This window comes from Engystomops pustulosus, chromosome 8 (assembly GCF_040894005.1).
Source record: "Engystomops pustulosus chromosome 8, aEngPut4.maternal, whole genome shotgun sequence".
Lineage (NCBI taxonomy): Eukaryota > Metazoa > Chordata > Amphibia > Anura > Leptodactylidae > Engystomops > Engystomops pustulosus.
The window spans coordinates 93,684,626-93,710,301 of record NC_092418.1 but is presented as its reverse complement, the minus strand read 5'-3'; the positions used below and the strand labels follow the sequence as shown (position 1 = coordinate 93,710,301).

The window sequence follows — 25,676 nt, the reverse complement described above, 5'->3', positions numbered from 1 at the left end:
ATTGTGGAAGGGAGAAGCTGTACAGGAGCACAAAGGTGGGGGCTGAGAGCTGAAAAGTGAGCAGCACAGACAAGTCACATGTTGTTTTTTGAAATGCATCCAAACAAAAGCCCAACCCCTGGGACTACACAGAGGATTCTGTCAGGGTGCAAAGTAAGTTATAACACACAATTATATTGTAATGCAAATACTCAGAGAAGGCAGAACGGCAATGCAGGTGTGATGAGCTACTAAAACCAGTTTTTAGTGAAAATTAGGTGCCTGGTGACAGGTTCCCTTTAAACTTTTCTATCTTCACGTTCCATTCTCGTATCTTTCTGATAGGATCTGAATGAAATTACCAAAACACTATAAAAATTAGCGGAGAGATGAACCTATCCATTGCAGGAATCCCATCATCTCCTCTTTAAAAGGTTCCGACTTCTAACAAAAGTGGAATAGCTCAGAGGCCGGCGGCATAATAACAATAATCACAATATAATTGCCAATAGATTTTTTTCACGCTTTTTTCGTGGAAGCATTGGCTGGTGGCGGGATCCTCCGAGATGATATGAAGGGGATGAAATGTAATTATTTCCACGTAATCAGGTAATAGTTCCAAGAAAGAAATGTCATTTACCTATAACTACATCATGACCGTCCACCAGGCCTGCCGAAAAGAGCTCCTGCGAAACGCCATCTGCCGTATCTGCGGAGAGAGACAGACGACACGTAAATGACACCTCCAGGACAATACATGATGATGCTGGGATACCATAGCATTTGTGTGGAAACCTGATTACATGGTAAAATGTAATTTACACGGAAGAGAGAATTGATAATATTTCCTGATCCTTTGAGTTTATGCTGAGCCAAAACCTGTGAGGGGTACTAGGCTTTGCCAATAGATTGGTGGTGGGGTCTTCTGCTAGGATGGACACAGAGAGCTGGTAAATTACCGTATATACTCGTGTATAAGCCGAGTTTCTCAGCACAAAAAATGTGCTGAAAAACCTTAGCTTGGCTTATACACGAGTCAATACTTAAAAAAAAAAAAAGCTTACATACTCACCCTCCGGCGGCCCTGATGCGCAGCGCTGCTCCCCCGATGTCCGCGCTGCTCCCCCAATGTCATTGCGGCTCCTCTTCTGGCTTCCCGGGTCCTCTTCTTTCTTCTGTAACAGGCGGCAGGACACGGCCATGTTATCTCACAGCTGGCAGGCGCATAGTATGACGTCGGCAGCAGGGGGCAGAATGGTCTGGCTGTATACTACAGGGGGCAGAATGGGCTGGCTGTATACTACAGGGGGCAGGATGGGCTGGCTGTATACTACAGGGTGCAGAATGGGCTGGCTGTATATTACAGGGGGCAGAATGGGCCGGCTGTATACTACAGGGGGCAGGCTGGCTGTATACTACTGGGGGCTTGCTGGCTATATACAGGGAGGGGGGGGGCTGTGACAAATGCATTTCCCACCCTCGGCTTATACTTAAGTCAATAGGTTTTCCCAGTTTTTGGTGGTAAAATTAGGGGTCTTGGCTTATACTCTGGTCGGCTTATACTCGAGTATATATACGGTAGCTCTGTACTCCGTCGACTGGTTGGGCTACACAGGGTAGAGAGCTCTTCTTCTAATTTCATTCTCTATGTTAAATTTTGCACCAGAGGCAGCTGAGTCAACTGATCGCTGTAGGTCCTGAGTGTAAAACCCCCATTGATCTGATATGAATTACCTGTGCTATGGATATATTTGATGGAACATCATTTTGAACGCACAATTGGGAGTGGGAGCTGTATATGAAGTCCCCATTCTTCACTACTGTATTTGTAAGTTCTTTAGCATCTTGTACTGTAATCCTGGTGTGGTTTTAGAGTTAAGATTCTCTAGATCCTGGTGTGGTTTTAAAGCTATGATTCTCTAGATTCTGATTATGGATCCAAACATATGGGAAAACATTTACAGAAAAAAATGAAAAGTGTGGCTTGCCTGTGTATAATGCAGGATGCGCCAGATTCATGATTTCTGGCACCGTTCTTTATGAATCTGGTGCTCCCTGAACTGGCCCGACAGAGTGAATCACTTTTTTAGAGACAATCTTTAACATGGGGCTTGCGACACTCTTCTGTCTGTCGACACACTTGTGTCGCATGATAACTAGTGCAGCTGCGCCGCAAAAGGGTCACATTTGTGGTGCCGGCACTTCTTAAATATCTCTGCAAGCAGTTTACACTAGAAAGAACGTGCAACGTCCGAAAGAAGTGCCCCATGGTGTCTTGTAGTAAGAACATTTTGCAAATGTCTTCAGCTACGAAAGTGCAGTTGTTGGTCACCATATAAGGAATATATGTTGGCAGTTTCTTCATTTTCAAGAAGTCACAATACACAATGGCCCAGATTTACTATGCAGTCTGCTCTATAAATGTGGCGCCCCCGCTATGAGGCAAACTGCATGGAGTTCTGGCCCAATGGGGCTCATTTACTAAGGGTCTGAATCGCGCACTTTTGTCAGGTTTCCCGTCAATTTCTGGTTTGCGCAGCATTGCCCCGGGATTTTGCCGCATGAGATTGGATTTTGGCACATCGGCGCCGATTCGGAAAAAACACGGAATTTAAAAAAGAATTTGTGTCGCAAGATCAGCACTTACATGCACCGGGAAGAAGGTGAACTTCAGCGGACCTCGGCGCAGCAGCGACACCTGGTGGATAGCTGGCGCACGGACCTTAGTGAATCCCGGCAGACCTGAATCAGCGTCGGAGAACGCGCCGCTAGATCGCGACTGGACCAGGTAAGTAAATGTGTCGGGGCAATTCGGCGCAAATCGGAAATGGTTGGGAAACCCGACGAAAGTGCGCAATTCGGACCCTTAGTAAATGAGCCCCAATGTGTTTTGAGGTCTCTGGAGATCCCCTTTTCACCTGCTGTGTTTTGTGAATAAATTGCTGCTGCTTCTAGATCAGAACCACCGAGATTATGTCACAGGTCGAGGTAATAATGGTGCGTCTGATCAAGAATCGGATGTGAGAGGCAGCGATTTATTCACACAACGCATCTAGGCAAGAGAACAACTAAACAACAAGTGATCTTTACATGGCAGTCCCAACCACATGCAAAAAGGGTCCCCAAAGACCAAAAAATAAGACAAACTGTCCTCCAACCATTCCAGATGTCTAATAAAAGTAAATGAAGCGCAGGAGGGATCAACCACCATTGACTTCCATGGCTCTCTTGAAACCTAGGGGGACCGGCCATCCCCGTTCTACACCACTTCTAGATTATTGGTACTTTCTACGTCCTGAGGACAAGAGCTGCTGTAAAAAAAAGTGAATCCCAAAGGCTTTTTAATTGTTATATTTTACAGTTACAATATTTGTGTACTTATTGCTTGGTTCTGGGGTTAAACCAGATATGTTTCTGCATCAGTGTAGCTACAGCTTTCTCAAGGTATGTTTGGTTCACAATGCATAAAAACAAATGGTAGATTTCCTTTAAGAACAAAAACTAACATCTAACGTAAGAAAGTACGGAATGTGTATAAATTATGCAGCAGTTTTCAATGTTCCAAAATCTGTTTTATTGCCTACTTACAGCTTAGAATAAAGCGAGGCTATGGATAGGTTATAGTATAATGTATCACTGTAAATGCTCTTCTTATGTTTGGTAACAAATCACAATACTACTTAGGGCAATAATATAACACTTTGCAGAGGTTTACAGAGTGTTTGTGCTGCTGTTTTGATTTGGGTTACATAAAGGGATCTGAACAATCAGAAATTTAAGATGAAAGTCCATCAACTATAAGGGCATTTTAAAGGGGTTGTCATTTTAAACAACAAGTTGCTTGAATGAAGCCTTATACAGGCAGTCCCCGGGTTACATACAAGATAGGTCCTGTAGGTTTGTTCTTAAGTTGAGTTTGTATGTAAGTCGGAACTGTATATTTTATCATTGTAATCCCAGTCAGAACTTTTTTGGTCTCTGTGACAATTGGAATTTAAAAATATTTGGTTGTCATAAGAATCAGGATTAACACTAAAGCTTCATTACAGACACCTGTGGTAACTGTTACAGATGTTTATTGTAGCCTTGGACTAAAGTACAAAAAATTACCAATCTCCAGGGGTCCGTTTGTAACTAGGGGTCGTATGTAAGTCGAGTGTTCTTAAGTAGGGGACCGCCTGTATTAGACAAAAATAGACATCCCATGACCTCAGCTGAATACTGGCACAGAGAAGGCTGATTTCTTACAATTGAATAAAGTTGAATCAATAATGACTTGAAATTTTGTAGATATGTGACCATTACTTATTCTGCAGTTTTCCCCTCTGTAGGCTCTATATGGTTCCGACCACACAAAGCTGCAGTCAGTGTTTGGTATTGGCCATGAAGATCAGTACTGTTGTATGTATATGTTGTTAGTAGAAAAAGGACTGTGAAAATAAACTCAGCTTCCAGGACTGTAGCTGGACTTGTCACACTCCTGTGTGAGATGTTTTTGCCAAACAGCTGCACAGCACCTCCCCTTGGCTCTGAGTAAGAGCAGTAAGGATGCCTTTGGTTAGATGTTACAGCAGGGGGGAGGAGTTAGGGAGCAGTTTGAATGCAGAAATCGAATAACACAGTAGTGTGAGGAGAATCCCCCAGTGTTTTGAGTCCAGCTACAATCTTGGAATATAAATCTGTTTTTCACAGTCTTGCTGATAATAACTAAACACACAACAGTATGGTTGCATAGATCCCAGGGGCAATACTTAACACTGTGTATATGTTTACAACTGATGACATATTCCCTTTGAAGGGAACCACTTATGCTATTTCAGCAAACTAAACATCACAGCAGAAGCATCAGCCAATCATATGATACATCTTCTTGCCTTGGCAATAGTCATCCATGTGAACTATGCCTAACGGCGGCCATTTTTGCTCTGTGAAAGGCTAAGCCTCCTTTTTCCATCCACCATCTTATGGTATAATCACAAATATTAAGTTCCCACGATGTTCGAAGGGGGGGGGGATTCCCCTTATCTCGCTTTGAACATACATGAAATCCTCCTCTGCTTAGGAAGATACAAATCGACTGGAAAATGTAATAAATTCTGTGGTCGATGTTAGTACAGGCAGAAACAGGTTTCTGAAGAATTACAAATGCTAAGGAACGACTGATCAGAATACATATAAGTTTTCGGAATTTCTTCCAATCTTCTAACTATAAAAAAATATGGTTCAAGCTTGGACATGTCTGAAGACCTAGGAAGCTGTGGTAGAAAACAACTTTAGGAACTAAAGGTAGGGGATCAATACATAACCATCTTCATAAGCTTAGATGCGTTAGGTCTGGTGTCCTCCTCGTCCAGGTGGTGTCTTCTTGTTGTCCTAGTGTTCTTGGGCTCAACCACCGCAAGAGGTTTATTGTGTGGTGTTTTTTGGTGTCTTTGATCTCAGTTAGCACCAATTTCTAATTAAAGATAAGGTTGTGGATGTAGACCAAAACCATCCATGGTGGTGGGATCGGCAAACAATCAGATGGATCGTAAGGGAAGGGGAAAGGAGGGTCTACTGTCTTCTAACAGCTGATGTAGGGGGCAGATGAGAATTCCTACAGGCACAAGACCCGTTGTTTGTGGCCCACAAAGTGCACATGCTCATGCCCTTACTGGAGCTTTCTATCACATTATCTTCCATTGATGGACTAATAGGAAGTCCGTATGATATTGAGTAGGACTCATTGGGGGTCATTTACTAAGGGCCCGAATTGCGTTTTTCCGACGGGTTATCCGAAATTTCCGATCTGCGCCAATTTTCCCTGAATTGCCCCGGGATTTTGGCGCACGCGATTGGATTGTGGCGCATCGGCGCCAGCATGCACGTGACAGAAATCTGGGGGCGTGGCCGTACGAAAACCCGACAGATTAGGAAAAACCGCCACATTTTTTTAAAAAAAAAAGTGTCGCTTGACACGCACTTACCTGCACCCGGCCCGGCTTGGTGTACTTCAGTGCATTCCGATGGACTTCAGCGCAGCAGCGACACCTAGTGGACATCGGGCGCACTACCTTAGTGAATCCCGGCAGAACCCGAATCCTCCGCGCCGCTGGATCGCAAATGGACCGGGTAAGTAAATCTGCCCCATTGAGACCGATAGCAGAAAAGGGCATTCATGTAATCTGTATGTATAGCCAAAAGGACACCTATATAAACCTTGTGATTTGCACTATTGACATGCCTAAATTTTTTTAGAAATTTTTATTTGTGCCATGATCAAAACTGCTGTTAATGTCTTCAGGCATTCTAGCAGGTATGTCCCAGCAGGGCCGGCTCCAGCACTGGACATACCCTGGGCAAGAGCCGGGTCCCAGGACTGCTGGAAGGAGGGGGGAGCACATAAGGCTGTACATAATGGATCCATGGGATTAAGGGGTGCTGTATCAAATTAATCCATGGGGGGTGAGGGGGGGCTTTATATGCAATTTCCATGAGGGGGCTATTTGGGATGATAAAACATGGAATTATTTTAGAAAATAGGAGACTGTTTTAGTTTCTGAATTTTTAATGTGAGTTCACTGCAAAGGGGCCCACTGAGGGTCTGTCGCCCAGGGGCCTACTGAAACCTGGAGCCGACCCTATGTCCCAGTTTTTCCATGTAGAAAACTCGTGTCTATATGCATCCCATAGGAAGAACATGGAAAGCTCTGTGCCACAAGGAAAGATGCAGTGAAATCGTATATATCACTTGGAGGCCCAGTAATTGAAATGTGGGTCACAGAATATCAAATTTCTCGCACGATGAGGCTTTCCAATGCTGAACTAACAGGAACCAGATATATATGAGTTGGTTCACGGAAAATGAGTTGCCCAGATGCTACCATCCTATATGCTCCCAGAAATCTTTATGGATACAATTACATCTGCCAGTAATTCAACCCCTTGCTACAGGTTGTAACAATTATAATCTGATATCTTCATTCATCTCTGATTAGCAGATGTTCATATCGGCCGTGCTGATTTTAATAAATTTTACAAAGCTTAATAGATTCTGCGTATCTATGTTATATGGCATGTAAGTACTGTACACCGGCTCCATCGCGTGCGCCTCTCCGCATCCCTGGCATCCTGCATATTACATAAAATGGACAATTTGTTTCCAAACTCTGCACCGCTGCGTGACACACTGTCCCCCTGAGAACGCTCGCACCGAAGCCTCGCAACCGAAGCTGTTTCCTTCATACTAAAAAGCTTCAGAAAATATTTCCCACAAATTGAAATGGTTTTGCCAGACAGCTGCTTAAATATCTCATTTCTGTATTATATTAAGCGTCCCGAGCCGGCTGCCTCCTGCAGTGGAGAGATATGTTCCTACATCTATAGAGTGAAATATAGCCACCAGCTACAGGAGGTTGTATAAAATGTATCGCACGGTTGATATTGACCAATGTTCTAGATTTAGTTGAGAACATTCAAGAAAAATAATATAAAATGCCATCTAGTTTTAGCCATTAACTTCCTGAGGATCCATATATTTATTGGTAAAATGTGGTGCATCTAGTAATGGGGTTCTGCCTCCCTCCTAATTTAGACTTTCCATATACTTTTCCCCCTACACATAAGATTATCTGGTGCTGAGGATTGGAGCATTCATCCACTGCAGACCAACAAAAGCTGCCCATAGTATCCAGATAGGTGTGATGTAAGCTCCTATAGCCAAGGACGTGCCCCCCATGACATAATGTGTGATGTCATTCATACCCAGCATCATGTGTGATGTCATTCATACCCAGCATCATGTGTGATGTCATTCATACCCAGTGTGATGTCATTCATACCCAGCGTGATGTGCGATGTCATTCATACCCAGCATCAGGTGTAATGCCATTCATACCCAGGGTGATGCGTGATGTCATTCTTACCCAGAGTGATGTGTGATGTCATTCATACCCAGCGTGATGCCATTCATACCTAGTGTGATGTGCGATGTCATTCATACCCAGCATTAGGTGTGATGCCATTCATACCCAGCATCATGTGTGATGTCATTCATACCCAGTGTGATGTCATTCATACCTAGCGTGATGAGCGATGTCATTCCTACCGAGCGTGATGTGTGATGCCATTCATAACCAGCGTGATGCGCAATGTCATTCATGCTTGGCATGATGTGTGATATTATTCATATCCAGTATCATGTGTGATGTCATTCATACCCAGCGTGATGTGGGTTGTCATTCATACCCAGTGTGATGTCAATCATACCCAGCGTGATGCCATTCATACCCAGCGTGATGTGTGATGTCATTCATACCCAGCGTGATGCCATTCATACCCAGTGTGATGCCATCCATACCCAGCGTGATGCATGATGTCATTCTTACCCAGCATGATTCCATTCATACCCAGCGTGATGTGTGATGTCATTCATAACCAGCCTTATGCGCAATGTCATTCATGCTTGGCATGATGTGTGATATTATTCATACCCAGTATCATGTGTGATGTCATTCATACCCAGCATCATGTGTGATGTCATTCACACCCAGCATCATGTGTGATGTCATTCATGCTCCGCATCATGCGTGATGTCATTCATTCTCTGCATTCCTAGATTTTTAGAGAGAGAGAGAGTGTAAGTGCTACCATTTCCTTTGTTTCCCAATCCATGACCAGGTTTGCTCGACTATTTTTGGACAGGACTAAGCGCCAGTAAACAAACAGCCCAACCGCATTTAAAACATAACTAAACCTTTGAAGCAATGAAACGCATAGAGCAGATGATAATAGTAAACTCTATGATATACTTAAATTAAATAAGCTCTTCTCTGCACTTTGCCTGCTCTTTCTCCTGTAGTGAGCAGTGTATCTAAAAGCCTTCTGAGCTCGGTCCACTTCAGACAGATCTTCCCTCCAGTATATTATAAAGTTTAATATTACCGTATATACTCGAGTATAAGCCGACCCAAGTATAAGCCGAGGCCTTAATTTTAACACAAAATACTGGGAAAGCCTATTGACTCGAGTATAAGTTGAAATGGGAAATGCATTGGTCACAGCCTCCCCAGTATATAGCCAGCCAGCCCCTGCCCCAGTGTATATAGCCTGCCAGACCCTGCCCCAGTGTATATAGCCTGCCAGACCCTGCCCCAGTGTATATAGCCTTCCAGACCCTGCCCCAGTGTATATAGCCTGCCAGACCCTGCCCCAGTGTATATAGCCTACTGGAGCTGGCGGACAGATCGCACAGAAGATATGCAGGGGTATTTATTTTTTTGACTCGAGTATAAGCCGAGTTTGGGTTTTTTCAGCACATTTTTTGTGCTGAAAAACTAGGCTTATACTCGAGTATATAAGGTATCTTCTCTATTATGTTATAACATTTTGTTAAAAGTTTAATTACGCTTTAAGTAAACGAGCCTGAGCTGCAGTACCAGACGCAGCCCCAGGACTATAGTGGCGCTGTTATCCTGATTCAGAATACTCCCTTTAAAAATAGAAGACATGTTCCACCTTCTAAAATATAAAATATCTTCCAACCACACTGGGGAATGTGAATTCTATTACCGTGTAAGTCGAGTTATCCATTTATTAACGCATATCCTGACATTATACCAAAGGCTGTGCGTTGAGACAAGCAGCTAAATTATTGTAAAAATGACAGGCCAAAAAGTCGTCTCTGTGTGATCTTGTTTGTGACCGTTTGCCAAATCTATTAACTTTCCTTTACTATAATCTTTTAAATAAATCGCGCAGAATAGAAGGACACGTCTCAGATTAATCGCTGTGACGGATGTTTCATTTTGGCACTAAAATCCGGAGACCAATCAGCGCACACAATGGTAACGGAGGCGATAATTTATAGGCGAATAAAAAAGTTTAATAACAACACGACAGACCTTGTACTTAGGTAACCTTGAAGAAACAAGTAAAGATTTCTAGTTACACCCAGCACTTATGTACGACTAGACCTATTTTGGTTTAGTAGTAGAATCCAATGCATTAACAGTTATAACATTTTCTAATATGGGTTTTGTAACAATTCCTAAATAGTTTCTAAGACCTCTGCTTGCTGTCACCCTAATAGTTACGGTCATTGTCAAGTCATAGTTCAAATAAAAGAGTTGTGATGATCAGCATAAAAAGTTATGTTCACCTCTCTTCTTCATTCCCATGCAGCGGCTCCAGTCCCTGATGGTCACTGTGTTGTACACAGCGTTGGCAACTGTGATGTCACATGATTCATGCAGCCTATCACTGGACAGGATGTAACAAACTGAATGGAGCCTTTTTATAAGTTTACTGTGGTGATCAAGGATGGTTTTAGACAAAGTGGGGCCCCCAAAAAACCCTATTTTATGACACTTTGTAGTTACACATGCAACTTCCCCCACCGGGGCCTAGCCCTTTGAGGTGAGGCCTGGTGACAGCCGGGGCCCGCGGTACCGGAGTGGCTGGCGGTTGCGGCCTAAGCACGCTATTGTCACGGTGCTTGGTACGGGGGAACCGGAGGGCTGTCCTACAGCCTGGCAGGTCTCCAGCAGGGTGGTGTTGGCAAGAAATGATGAGGGAGAGGCTGCTATAGCGGATCTCCCTGGGGCAACCCCTTAATGTCCCGAGTGTGAGTCTCTGGGTGATGGACAGGGTGCCGGTGATGAGGGTAGTTGTAGTAGCAGGGACCAGACGGAGACAGAAGTTGAAGAAAACAACTTACAGTTCGTTTATTGCAACCGGCAGGAACTGCAGAAAACGTGTCTTTAACAGGTGGAGTACTGGAGAGGTATTTGGAGGGAGCCGCAGGAGTAGAGCACCAGCCTGGATGCAGATGGCAGGCTGGGCGGTAGCTGTGTCCTTAGAGGAGGCTTCAGCTCGGTCCTGGATCTCTTCAGGTATCACCCTTGAAGGTAGGATGATACCCCTTTTCCTCACTACACTAGCTCTAGTCTAATCTTCCACTTCAGGCAGGGGCTAGGCTCTTCCTGCACTAGTCTGGTATGCTAGAGTCTCTGAGCTGCTGCTCAGCTAACTACTCTCTGCTTACGTCCTGCAGACCCAGAGGGCCTGACTAGGACCGGTCTATTCTCCCTTCTGGGAGAGACTGCTCTCTTCTCTCTCTTGGGAGAGACTTCTCTAGAACATTCCTGGCCAGAGGTTTTATTACCTTCCCTTGGTCAGGTGGTGGCTGCTCCTCCAATTACCTCTCAGTGCACAGAGACAGGATGTAACACAGACATTGGTTGACATAATTACATCACAAATTAACATCTGCCTTGCCAGGCAGGATTAACCACTGCAATTTCCCCTTGATCCTATAAGGACCATGTAGTGTAATGTGGTGTTACCTACAGGTGGGACGTATTCGCAAGCACTACCTCGCCATTGCATCGGCGAGGGTGTTGCATACCCCGGGGGCAATTGAAAGAGCCGCCCTCGGCTCGACTACCGATGTTTTGGGGCACAGAGGGGGCTAAGGCACTTCTGGGAAGTGCAGGCTATGTGAGGTGTAGGGACAAACCGCCCATGGTCCTGGAGACAGGCACCTGGGTTGGTGTCGGACTAAGACAAAAAATATGTAGCTGTATGACAGTTGGTCGCTGACGCCATTAAACCGAACTGTACAGTAGGAAAGGTGTGGTGTCATGTCCTGTAATCCACTCCTTGCACCAAGGCCTGTATATTTGTTTGATCAACGCTTCTTCCCTGGCGGCAATTATATGGTGTCTATCTGCATTGCATGAGCATATGCGACACGAGTACCTCCTGACTGACAACCTTACCCATGTATGAGTGGCATCCAGGTGCTATCTGTGTAACACCCCCGGTCCCCTAAAGACCCGCAGTTTACGGACTACCCCCATGTGCAAACCTCAGTTTGAGGGATCAGGTAGCGGTCAGTGTTTCACACAAAAAGACGGTCCGACACAGCCACACTACAACCTGAAAAGCCTATGAAAGGGTTAATGCATACTACTGGCATATATTGACAGTGTGCAACAGGTTAGCAAAATCACATTGGCTTAGCAGCCCAATGGGTACACATCTTATAACATAACGTTACAGATAGATAGGCTACTCAGAGTAACACGGTAGCAAATGTCTCTTTTCCTGAAAAGGAAAGGCATAAAAAGTGCAAACAGAATGTCCGTACCTAAAAAGGAAGGCATTAAGTGCAAAATAATAGTCACTAGCAGTAGCAACTTTTCCCTGGAGTATCTGGCGAAAGTCTCTCAGAAGGTCTCTAGTAACAAAGTCCATCTTCTGGGTACAGCCCTTGATGTGGGGAAAAGTGCACTGAAGAAGCAAAGGGTCTCCTCTATTTGGAGAGGGACAGAGTCCTTTGAAGAAATCTCTGCTGTGGCAGAGGAAGGGTGCTATCATAGCACAAGACAGTGTATAATCTCTTGACTGAGATAAATAAGGGTAAGAGTCTCAGGAAAGTCTCTGGCTCTTTGGGGTAAATGGAGAGAAATACACATATATTTACAATGGACAAAGTACCTGGAGAGGGCTACAGCCCTTCAGGGATTAGTCAGTATCGCTGGGTTCAGCAAAGACAGGATCCAGCTCCTGCAGGGAATCCTGTGCATCCTCAGCGGGAGTAGGTACCGGCTGGGGACACCCGGTGGCAGCAGTGGGTACTGCAGGTGCAGCAACATCCTCCGGACCTTCAGGGGGAGGAGCGCTGTCGCCCGGGGTGTCGGCTGTTCCAGCCGGGGGCTCAACTGAGCCAGGGACCACAGAGGGGTCCAGGAAGAAATAAACAGAGTCCAGCGGCCGCGCCGCGGCTCCTTCCAGCTCCGGTTCTTCCGGGGCCGGGTCATCACCCCATTGGTAACCGACACGGGGAGATGCGGGCCTAGATGGAACCTCCGGACAAGGTTCACTAGCCGGGATGTCTTCTCCCACAGAAGAGCCGCGGGACCTGGCAATGCTCCCGGCAGGGGAACCGGTGGGGGTGGCGCCCTGTATCATGCCCGGCCCATGGATGGCAATGGGACCCGTACTCACAATTACTGTGGATGGGGCATTCACGTGGGTCACCGCCCGGGGACTTGCAGCCGAGGAGGAAGAGGTGTTCGGAGACTCCGGCCACTCGTCGTCCTCATACCAGTCGTCCTGCGGGAAGTACCGGTCCTCGTCGGAGTCGGGGATCCGGATCACGCCAGCCGCCCAGGGTCCTCGAGGTCCTTCCTGCAGGGAGAACTCGACACACTCTCCCGGCTTCAGGTTGTGCAGGCTCTCTGGCAGATCAGGCCTCTTGACAGACCGGCGGGGTATAAATACCTCCCGTCCGGTGTAGTCCTGGGTGGCGAAGCCATAGCCCTTCCGCTTGTCGAAGAACCGGACCATGCCGGTGGTGCGATTCTTCTCAACCCAAGCTCCAGCTGTAGATCGGCCGGCCATATACCGCTGGGCCTCCTTCTCTCGGCGTCGCTGGTCCGAGACAGCGTCTCGGAGTCGCCGGCGGGCGGCCTCACCTCGGCCTTGAGGCTGCGGAGGTTTCGGTGCTGGGGCTCGTGGCTCCGGTTCAGGCTCGGATCTCCTTGGACGACAGGTAGGTGCCGGAACAGGAGCAGGAACCACCGGAGGGTCAGGAACCACCACATCGGGGCTAGCAGGCCGCGCAGCCGGAGTAGTAGGCCTCGGAGCAGGTGGAGCGGCAACACTAGGCCCAGGCGTTGGCTCAGCAGGAGTCGGGGCCTCCCCACGTGGCGCCTCCACGTGGACCCACGGTACCGGGATGGTAGCCGGGATAGGGACGAGGAACCGCCCGGGTGGGATTTGGTACTGCGTCACCGTTTGGTAGCATGTCCTGGTGACGAAGGCCCGAGTCAATCCTCGGTGCAGCCGATGTCCAGCGGAGGGTCTTCGGACAGGCTGCGCAGAGACCACCACCATAGTCTCTAGGACCTCGTAAAACTCCGGACGCTCCACAGGAGGGAGAGGCGGAGGACCCCACATGGCGTTGTCCTCTCTGTCCAAAGTCCACTCCAGTTCTGGCGCTTCTCTGAGGCAGGGCAGGAAGTCCGCCTCGAGCCAGTGGGAGGAGTCCAAGTCCTTCCCGCCAAGAGCTGTGGCGGGCTCTAATTTTTCCTGCGCCACAGGAGGCGGGGTTCGCGCGCTTCGCGCGTGGGTGGAGCTTGATGCGTCATCTGGGTTTCCCGCCAGTGAAGGTTTTGGCGGGCTGGAATTATTTGCTGCGCCACAGTTTCTGAGGAAAAAATCTTCGGGCGCGGCAGCGCCGGATGTAGCAGAGCTGGTACAGTTCTTGCCAGGATTAACCTCTGGAGTGCGGGAGCAGCGCTCGACCGCACGTGGCAGCAGTATAACACAGTTCATTCCAGAAACGTACAAGTCCTTAGGCCTAAACCCGGATGGCAGCAGGGTTAGGCAGCACAGTCTTTTAATAAAGGAAAGTCTTTAATGCCGTAATAAGGCACAGAAGTCTATATCCTGTTCGTGACGCCACTTGCAACTTCCCCCACCGGGGCCTAGCCCTTTGAGGTGAGGCCTGGTGACAGCCGGGGCCCGCGGTACCGGAGTGGCTGGCGGTTGCGGCCTAAGCACGCTATTGTCACGGTGCTTGGTACGGGGGAACCGGAGGGCTGTCCTACAGCCTGGCAGGTCTCCAGCAGGGTGGTGTTGGCAAGAAATGATGAGGGAGAGGCTGCTATAGCGGATATCCCTGGGGCAACCACTTAATGTCCCGAGTGTGAGTCTCTGGGTGATGGACAGGGTGCCGGTGATGAGGGTAGTTGTAGTAGCAGGGACCAGACGGAGACAGAAGTTGAAGAAAACAACTTACAGTTCGTTTATTGCAACCGGCAGGAACTGCAGAAAACGTGTCTTTAACAGGTGGAGTACTGGAGAGGTATTTGGAGGGAGCCGCAGGAGTAGAGCACCAGCCTGGATGCAGATGGCAGGCTGGGCGGTAGCTGTGTCCTTAGAGGAGGCTTCAGCTCGGTCCTGGATCTCTTCAGGTATCACCCTTGAAGGTAGGATGATACCCCTTTTCCTCACTACACTAGCTCTAGTCTAATCTTCCACTTCAGGCAGGGGCTAGGCTCTTCCTGCACTAGTCTGGTATGCTAGAGTCTCTGAGCTGCTGCTCAGCTAACTACTCTCTGCTTGCGTCCTGCAGACCCAGAGGGCCTGACTAGGACCGGTCTATTCTCCCTTCTGGGAGAGACTGCTCTCTTCTCTCTCTTGGGAGAGACTTCTCTAGAACATTCCTGGCCAGAGGTTTTATTACCTTCCCTTGGTCAGGTGGTGGCTGCTCCTCCAATTACCTCTCAGTGCACAGAGACAGGATGTAACACAGACATTGGTTGACATAATTACATCACAAATTAACATCTGCCTTGCCAGGCAGGATTAACCACTGCAATTTCCCCTTGATCCTATAAGGACCATGTAGTGTAATGTGGTGTTACCTACAGGTGGGACGTATTCGCAAGCACTTCCTCGCCATTGCATCGGCGAGGGTGTTGCACACACAGTAGTAGGTAAGTATCTGTAATATAGGACTGTAGGAGAATGTTATAGGAGACATACAGATGATAGGGAGATTGATGATAGAAGATAAATATGAATTATAGTTGTAACTAGAGTTGAGCGAGTATACTCGTCCGAGCTTGATGCTCGTTCGAGTATTAGAGTACTCGAAACGGCTCGTTGCTCGGACGAGTATTTCCCCTGCTCGAGATCGAGCATTTACTTAAGAAAACACAGTGAAGAACAATGAAAACAGTGAACACAGGATCATTTAAGTGAAGAACACAGTGAAGAACACAGTGAAGAACACAGTGAAGAACACATTGCAGATGTTCCGTACATCTGCTAACTTATCCGAAGACCTGCGTGCTGAACGGTGTTCTTCACAATAATATGTGAAGAATAATATGTGTGAAGAACACATTGCAGATGTACGGAAACATCTGCAATGTGTTCTTCAGTGTTCTTCTTTCAATGTGTTATTTCTGTGAAAAATGCTCGAGTCTCCCATTGATTTCAATGGGGTTCATTATTCGATACGAGCACTCGAGCATCGGGAAAAGTTTGTCTCGAATAACGAGTACTCTAGCATTTTAGTGCTCATCTCTAGTTGTAATTTTTCCTTTGTGACATGATTAAATTCATTGTTACATCATATTCTCCTATGCATTATGCCTGTTCTTTGGCCTTTGTACTGACTTTACAGTAGTCGGATAATACACACAGTGATGTCACAGTACAGGGATAATACACACAGTGATGTCACAGTACAGGGATAATACACACAGTGATGTCACAGTACAGGGATAATACACACAGTGATGTCACAGTACAGGAATAATATACACAGTGATGTCCAGTACAGGAATAATATACACAGTGATGTCCAGTACAGGAATAATATACACAGTGATGCCACAGTGCAGGGATAATACACACAGTGATGCCACAGTGCAGGGATAATACACACAGTGATGTCACAGTACAGGGATAATACACACAGTGATGTCACAGTGCAGGGATAATACACACAGTGATGTCACAGTACAGGGATAATACACACAGTGATGTCACAGTACAGAGATAATACACACAGTGATGTCACAGTACAGGGATAATACACACAGTGATGTCACATTACAGGGATAATACACACAGTGATGTCACAGTACAGGGATAATACACACAGTGATGTCACAGTACAGGGATAATACACACAGTGATGTCACAGTACAGAGATAATACACACAGCGATGTCACATTACAGGGATAATACACACAGTGATGTCACAGAGCAGGGATAATACACACAGTGATGTCACAGTACAGGGATAATACACACAGTGATGTCACAGTACAGGGATAATACACAGTGATGTCACAGTACAGGGATAATACACACAGTGATGTCACAGTACAGGGATAATACACACAGTGATGTCACAGTACAGGGATAATACACAGTGATGTCACAGTACAGAGATAATACACACAGCGATGTCACATTACAGGGATAATACACACAGTGATGTCACAGAGCAGGGATAATACACACAGTGATGTCACAGTACAGGGATCATACACACAGTGATGTCACAGTACAGGGATAATACACAGTGATGTCACAGTACAGGGATAATACACACAGTGATGTCACAGTACAGAGATAATACACACAGCGATGTCACATTACAGGGATAATACACACAGTGATGTCACAGAGCAGGGATAATACACACAGTGATGTCACAGAGCAGGGATAATACACACAGTGATGTCACAGAGCAGGGATAATACACAGTGATGTCATTTAATGATTTCACAGTAAAGGCTTTTAAAGACGTACACAGTTGTTGAATATAGGTGGCAATAGAGAGATAGATTTCTCTACTTTTTGGCACTGCTGTAAAGACTTCCTACTAGCTAAAAGATCCCTATATAGCACATGAGATTGCCCTACCTGTCATTCTTACTGCTACAACAATTATGATGGGTACATTCCACTAAGGAAATATCTCCAAATACACATATACATATATATAAATAGCATAGATGGTGACTTACCTCTGCCAGGAGTAAACTCGAACCGTATATCATTGAGTTCTTTTCTGGAATTTCTGCAAAAACAGATCAAAAAGCATTTAAATGTAATGAGGCAGAGTTTATTAAAACCCAGAATGCTGAGCAGTTTAGAGGATTTGCAGTTAGAAAAGTAAGCATTTTCCTCCCTGACGGCGCCGCCTTTATGCACCTTTAATTTGTCAAAGACGATATAAACTCTAAGAAGGTTCAGGGATATTAACAGCCAAAGGTTTATGGAACAACGGAAAGCTCATTTTTTCCGCCGGCAGTATTATTATCTTCTTAATTAACAAAAAGCAAAAAGATTGCTTGCGAGTTACATTTTTATTTCGCGGTGGGAAAGCACGGAGGACGACGCGCCATAACCACTCCGCTCGGGAGCCGCAGACTATTCCATTCTAATTAAACCGTTTTTACGGCAGAGCGCTACTTTGCAACCGCAAACTTGTATACAGAAACGTTCTTGAGGCCGTAACTCAAAGCTGAAGCGGAAAATCCTTCGAACACGTTCAGTTTTGGAATTAAACAGGTCGCCATCTCTGTAATGATAGGCGGCTATATTACATGGATTAGTAATCCTCGCTGTGTCTGTGTCATATGAGCTTCTAGTGTGTAAAAACTTTATCTTTATTTTAGAAACATATGAATGGGTAAGATAATAAAATAAATAATCAGACCTCACAACCTTCCCAAATTTAGCGGGACAGTTCCAGATTTCGAGTCCTGTCCCATTCTCCAGATGCTGATTGCAGTGATAATGCAGAGAGATGTGGACTCTCTACACTATCCCTGTACCTCGGCTGCAGATGATATGATAGGTGTGATGATATGATGTCATCCTGCCTGCCGTCTTCAGTGCTACACACAGTCATAGAAGAGAGGAGGAGAGATGCTGCAAAGGAACTGAGATAGGAGAGTATCTGGTGTCTATTATCTTTAGTAAGCAGTAACAGGAGGAGAAGGGGTATGAAAAGGAACAACTGGGGGGGGGGGGACAAAGTATGATGGTGATGCTTTGGAAGGGGTACAGTATGAAGGGGATATGCTGGTGGGGACAAAGTAAGAAGGGGATATGCCGGGTGGGGCACAGTATGAAGGGGAGCTGTTGGGGGGACACAATATGAAGGAGAGTTGCTGCTGGGGGCCACAGAATGAAGGAAACTTCTGGGGGTGAACAATTATGAAGGCGCATTATGAATAGGAGTTTCTTGGGGTGCACAGTATTAAAGGTAACTGCGGGGGGCATCGTATGAAGAGGAGCTACTGGGGGGCACAGTATGAAGAGATGCTGCTGAGGGGGTACGCATGAAGAGGATCTGCTAGGGGGCACAGCATGAAGAGGATCTGCTAGGGGGCACAGCATGAAGAGGATCTGCTAGGGGGCACAGTATGAAGAGGATCTGCTAGGGGGCACAGTATGAAGAGGATCTGCTAGGGGGCACAGTATGAAGAGGATCTGCTAGGGGGCACAGTATGAAGAGGATCTGCTAGGGGGCACAGTATGAAGAGGATCTGCTAGGGGGCACAGTATGAAGAGGATCTGCTAGGGGGCACAGTATGAAGAGGATCTGCTAGGGGGCACAGTATGAAGAGGATCTGCTAGGGGGCACAGTATGAAGAGGATCTGCTAGGGGGCACAGTATGAAGAGGATCTGCTAGGGGGCACAGTATGAAGGGGAACTGCTGGGGGACATAATGTAAGTGGGGGCCTGAATATAAGGAAGCTACAATGTGGCAGAGGGCTGGGGGGGACTCAATATGAGTGGAAGCTGAGGGCACTAAGGAGGTAATTATACTGTGTGGGGTTGGAGTAAGCAAAAGGTGTAACTTATGGCAAAAAAACCCCCAAACTTTCACCACTCCAAAAGTCTGGAGTTATGTATAATAATAATATTACAGTCCATTTTGGTGCCAAGGTCCTTCACTGGTCTATATTTACTGGTTCCTTTAGCTACACAGGAAATGACCGCTCAGCCAATCACAGACTGGCAGTGAGGCAAAGAATAGTCAAACAACAAAGCAAAGGTCAGCGAACACAGCAATAAGCACTAAGCATTATCCACAACATCATTGGGACAACCCAGGCAGAAAATCTAACAGGTCAGTAACAATTGTAATTATCTGTAACGAAGGGTCTGCATAGGAGGGTAACGCAACTGTTAAATGTTCATGCACCAAATGTAACCAGATCAGGTGGGAAGAAGGACCCCTCAGCACCCCCCCCATCAACTCCCAAATATAACAGCCCCTAAAATACCTTCTCTCACTCATGTACAGCAGTTTGGACAGTGGGTGTTGTCCCCCGTGTATGCCCTGATAGAGGAAGAGGTCTGTATATCTCTCCTCCCTACTGGTTACTCTGTTCATCATTAACCCCTAAACTGTCCCTGCGTCTCAACCCCTGTCATGTTGGACCTATGTTATATGCTCTTGCTCTTACTCTTTGTGAACATCAAAGGGGGACGTGATGTTCTTTTGTGTCGCGGCTGCACTATTCTTCATGCAACATAAATTTTGTCATTGAAAGGGGCGTTCCAGTGCTCAGACGGAACGTGCGTCACATTAACCTGCAAAGTCCGACAGAAGTGTGTCACACACTCTGGGGCAGATTTACTTACCCGGTCCGTTCGCGATCCAGCGGCGCGTTCTCTGCGTTGGATTCGGGTCCGGCCGGGATTCATCAAGGTAGTTCCTCCGCCATCCACCAGGTGGCGCTGCTACGCTGAAAAACATCTGAACGCACTCAACTTCACCGAACCGGACCAAGTGAAGGTAAGCGCGTCCCAAGTGACACTTTTATTGTTTTAAATGCGGCGGTTTTTCCGAATCCGTCGGGTTTTCGCTCGGTCACGCCCCCCGATTTACGTTGCGTGCATGCCGGCGCCGATGCGACACAATCCGATCGCGTGCTCCAAAATCATGGGGCAATACAGGAAAAATCGTCGCAAATCGGAAATATTCAGGAAACACGTCGGGAAAACGCAAATCGGGCCCTTAGTAAATGACCCCCTCTATGTTAAAAATGGACCAAAAAAAAGTTGGTGCACTCTTTCGGCGCAGTGGAGGGCAGAGGTCGCGATAACGCCTCTGCACGCGTCATAGACGCGTTTAGAGGCTGATTTACTCCCCCATAAAATCACCAAGCTTATTCATACGAATGTGTGCTGCCGCTTCCAAGCGGTGACGGCGCCGGCTGCGATCCTGCAAAATATTCTCTGCAGGATCGCAGCGCTGAGTGGCTGGAGGCAGGACAGGGAGGGACTTCCTGCTCACCGTCAAAGCCTCTCCCGTGGGGCGCCGAGAGATAGGTGAGAGATGGAGAGGCCGAGCCAGGGGTGGGGGAGGAGCCGAGCCAGGGGTGGGGGAGGAGCTTAGTGCAGGGTTGTGGAGGCATATCTATTGCCGGGGCTGTGCTCCTGATCTGCCCATTCCAAACTGTGCAACCAGTAGCAGGATCGTGCTGTCTATGTGACAGCCCGATCGTGTACTGTGACAGGGGACTGATAATAATTGGCCTCCTATCACAGCAGCCCCTGTATACAGTGAGAGGATGCAGGGAAGGTGCTATCCTCTCTGTATACAGATCACTGATGACAGTGATCCAATGGGCTCTTACCATTAGATCACTGTTATCTGTCATCTATATTTAAGTATATTATGTGTTCCATTTCTAAATGTGCCCCTGTAAAAAAAAAAAAAAAAAAAAAGTTATGTTCCCAAACCACAGAAAGAAATGAAATAAAAATTCAGCAGCATCAGCCCCAAACTGGTCTGGGGGCCGCCGTCAGCCATAGTCCGCTCTGTAGACAATGAGGGCGAGTTCACACGTTGCGTTTTGGTTGCGTTTTCATTGCGTTTGAAACGCATTACAACAGCTGATGAGAGGTAATTAAATTAGCGTTTAAGTTTAATGCTATGTTAACGCATGCGTTAACGCACTCGTTAACTATGCGTCTTGTAAACGGAAATGTTAACAGTGATGTAATTAGGCAAATCGCTTCTCCTCAGCTGTTGTAATGAAAACGCAGGTCAAAACGTAACTTTTAAACGTGCCCTAAGGCTGCATTCACACAAACGTATGCCCGCCAGGTGGTGAACCCTCCCCTCTCCATTGAAATGCATTGGGTACAAGCCGTAACACAAGGAAAGACATGTCTTTTTCCCGTGTACGGAGCGGCACCACTCCGTGCAGCCATTGCCGTCTATTGGGGCCGTACATACCTCCCCCATATGGTAGTGTGAATGTAAGGTTATTACATGCGTTTTCAAACACATCACAACAGCTTAGAAGAGATTTGCCTAATTACATTGCTGTCATCATTTAGTTTACAAAACGCAATAAAATTGCCTTGATGCATGCATGTTGTTAACACTATGTTGACTGCAATGTAATTATGCAAATCTCTTCTCAGCTGTTTTGAAAACACCATGTGTGAAGACACCACAAAAATGTTGTGCACCACTTGTTTAATACATGCTTGCTATTTGAGGGCACATTCACATGATGTACATTCAACATGTGAAGCCTTTGGAATGCGTCAAAAGCGCATTAAAAAACGTGACGCAACGCATCGTGTGAATGCGCCCTAAAGGGGTTTTCCCAAGAATTCAAATTGGGCCCTATCCCGTGGATGGGGCCTAACTTGAATTTGTGGGAAAAAAACCTTTTTAATCACAGAAAACAGGAGCTGTAACTTTTTCCTTGTATTAATAAACATCTCTTAACACTATATATATATATACGCCTGGGAGTTATATATTTATGAATGAAAATTTCGTACTCCTCCTGGGTTAAAAATACTCCTCAAAAATTATGAGAGGAGTATTATTACTAGAGATGAGCGAGCACTAAAATGCTCGAGTGCTCGTTATTCGAGACGAACTTTTCCAGATGCTCGAGTGCTCGTCTCGAATAACGAGCCCCATTGAAGTCAATGGGAGACTCGAGCATTTTTCAAAGGGACCATGGTTCGGGAATAAAATGTGTTAATTAATTGAAAAAGAATGTCTTCTGATAAGTGATCAGATGTATGCAAACATCTGCAATCTATTCTTCACTGTTCCGCGCGTATATTATCTCCCGACAAGTTAACAGATGTGAAGAACAGTGAGGAATAGAATAAAAACAGTGAACACAAGATCATTTAAGTGAAAAACACAGTGAAGAATAGATTACAGATGTTCTGCACATCTGCTTACTTGTCGGGAGATACGCTGTCCCGTGCCCCGCTGCTCTCCGTGCCCCGCTGCTCTCCGTGCCCCGCTGCTCTCCGTGCCCATGTCTCCGTGCCCCATGTCTCCGTGCCCCATGTCTCCGTGCCCCGCTGCTCTCCGTGCCCCGCTGCTCTCCGTGCCCCGCTGCTCTCTGTGCCCCGCTGCTCTCTGTGCCCCGCTGCTCTCCGTGCCCATGTCTCCGTGCCCCATGTCTCCGTGCCCCGCTGCTCTCCGTGCCCCATGTCTCCGTGCCCCGCTGCTCTCCGTGCCCCATGTCTCCGTGCCCCGCTGCTCTCCGTGCCCCGCTGCTCTCCGTGCCCATGTCTCCGTGCCCCATGTCTCCGTGCCCCGCTGCTCTCCGTGCCCCGCTGCTCTCCGTGCCCATGTCTCCGTGCCCCATGTCTCCGTGCCCCGCTGCTCTCCGTGCCCATGTCTCCGTGCCCATGTCTCCGTGCCCCATGTCTCCGTGCCCCGCTGCTCTCCGTGCCCATGTCTCCGTGCCGCTCCGTGCCGCTGCCTGATGTCTCCGTGCTGCCGCTGCCCCATGTCTTCGTGCTGCCGCTGCCCCATGTCTCCGTGCTGCTCCCCGGTGTCTCTGTGCTGCTCCCCGGTGTCTCTGTGCTGCTCCCCGTTGTCTCTGTGCTGCTCACCGTGTTCTGCAATGTGTTCTTCACACATATATATTGTTCTTCACATACTATTTTGTTCGCACCGTTCCGCGCGTATCTTCCGACAAGTAAGCAGATGTGCCGAACATCTGTAATCTATTCTTCACTGTGTTCTTCACTGTGTTTTTCACTTAAATGATCCTGTGTTCACTGTGTTCACTGTTTTTATTCTATTCTTCATTGTTCTTCACTGTGTTTTTTTAATTAAATGCTCGATCTCGAGCAGGGGAAATACTCGTCCGAGCAACGAGCCGTCTCGAGTACCTTAATACTCGAACGAGCATCAAGCTCGGACGAGCATGTTCGCTCATCTCTAATTATTACCCTTCTGGAAAAATGTTAGTGCGACCTCTGGTGGAGGGAACTCCAGATTCATGAAGAACATGGTCCGGTGTGTTCTCTATTCCTCAGGACATGTACGTTTCTTTACTTCTTATTCTTATTCTTGGCGGTTCCAGCCCAGAAGGTAATGACTTGTCTTATGTGTTTCCCGGCTTCCAACCTGCTTCCCGTAGGAGACAAATCACCAGCTGCAGGACTCCGAATATACAAGTATTAGCCACATAACTGTGAAAAGTCAACAAGAAAGGCTACATAGAATAAAAAAGAACGCCAGAACTACACAACGCCAGTATACAGCCATGTAATAAAGCAGCTCCTGCTGTGGTCCGATTACTGCACTCGCCATAGGGAAGCTGAGGCAATGCCACATGGACACAAATAAACTGAACAATATCGCATTAATAACAAGAGGTTGTCCATAAAACGGATAAAAAAAGATTTGCTTCAATTAAAAAAGAAATAGTGCCACTTTGGTACATTGGTGGCGTCAGGTATTGCATCCCGTGGGCAGGGTTGAGCTGCTTCTTAGAAAAAATCTGATAATAGCAAGATAATAAAATAATGAATATAAAGATTTGTTGGCTTATTTCTTGGGTTTGTGTGTTCCCCATAGGGCAGAGGTGGCTAACCTATGGCACAGGTGTCAGAGGTGGCACTCAGAGCCATCTCTGTGGACACTCAAACCATCGCACCAGACAGGATTCAAGGAATCTTCCTGCAGTCCCGGTTAACTCAATAGATGCTGCTCTCAACGTTATTTTAAAGATTTCCCGTATAGGGGACACTGGAGAGAAGCTACACTGATAATCTGTAGTGGCTAATTTTACACCAAAAAACCCCAGAGGTGCTGAGAATGTATGAAGAGGGTTCATGCAAAAAATACCAACTAGCACCGATCGCGGTTGTTAGCAATGGGTGTCTGCTGCAAAATGCTGCATGGGAGCTGACATCTTTGTTACAACCGTCACTCCCCACTCGGTTGCCATGATAGCCTCGGGTCTTTGTCAAACACCAGTCTGCATGGCATCTGCAGTTGCATTTTCAACTGTTCTAGGGAATTTTTTTTTTAACTATTTTTCAGATCCCCCTAGGGCAGTGGTGGCGAACCTATGGCACGGGTGTCTGTAAGTATCATAGTTTATACGGTTGGAAAAAGACACATGTCCATCAAGTTCAACCAAGGAAGGGAAGGGATTGGATGAAGAAGGGATTTAGGGGAAACAATTCTATAAAATATAACCATCAATGTTATTTAGGTGTAAAAAGGCATCTAGGCCCTTCATGAAGCTCTCTGCTGTCCCTGCTGTGATCAGAGCCTGAGGCAGGATATTCCACAAATTTACGGTTCTCATAGTAATAGGAGGAGCGGGTGCACTGTTCTCACTAATGGTTGGTGTGGCAGGAGGAGCGGGTGCCCCGTTCTCACTAATGGTTGGTGTTGCAGGAGGAGCGGGTGCCCTGTTCTTACTAATGGTTGGTGTGGCAGGAGGAGTGGGTGCCCCGTTCTCACTAATGGTTGGTGTGGCAGGAGGAGCGAGTGCCCTGTTCTTACTAATGGTTGGTGTGGCAGGAGGAGCGGGTGCCCCGTTCTCACTAATGGTTGGTGTGGCAGGAGGAGCGGGTGCCCAGTTCTCACTAATGGTTGGTGTGGCAGGAGGAGCGGGTGCCCCGTTCTCACTAATGGTTGGTGTGGCAGGAGGAGCGGGTGCTCTGTTCTCACTAATGGTTGGTGTGGCAGGATGAGCGGGTGCCCCGTTCTCACTAATGGTTGGTGTGGCAGGAGTAGCGGGTGCCCCGTTCTCACTTATGGTTGGTGTGGCAGGAGGAGCGGGTGCCCTGTTCTTACTAATGGTTGGTGTGGCAGGAGGAGCGGGTGCCCCATTCTCACTAATGGTTGCTGTGGCAGGAGGAGCG

General features: G+C 47.0%; 1 protein-coding gene across 1 annotated transcript in view; it reads right to left on the bottom strand.

The window, feature by feature from the left end:
• Positions 1 to 25,676, bottom strand: part of STK39 (serine/threonine kinase 39) — a 279,238-nt gene that overhangs the window by 64,075 nt on the left and 189,487 nt on the right. Inside the window, exons 15-16 of the mRNA XM_072121817.1 lie at positions 17,521 to 17,573; positions 620 to 688 (exon numbers count right to left, since the gene is read on the bottom strand). Coding sequence (XP_071977918.1) covers positions 620 to 688; positions 17,521 to 17,573 — 122 coding nt within the window. The remainder of the gene's footprint in view (positions 1 to 619; positions 689 to 17,520; positions 17,574 to 25,676) is intronic.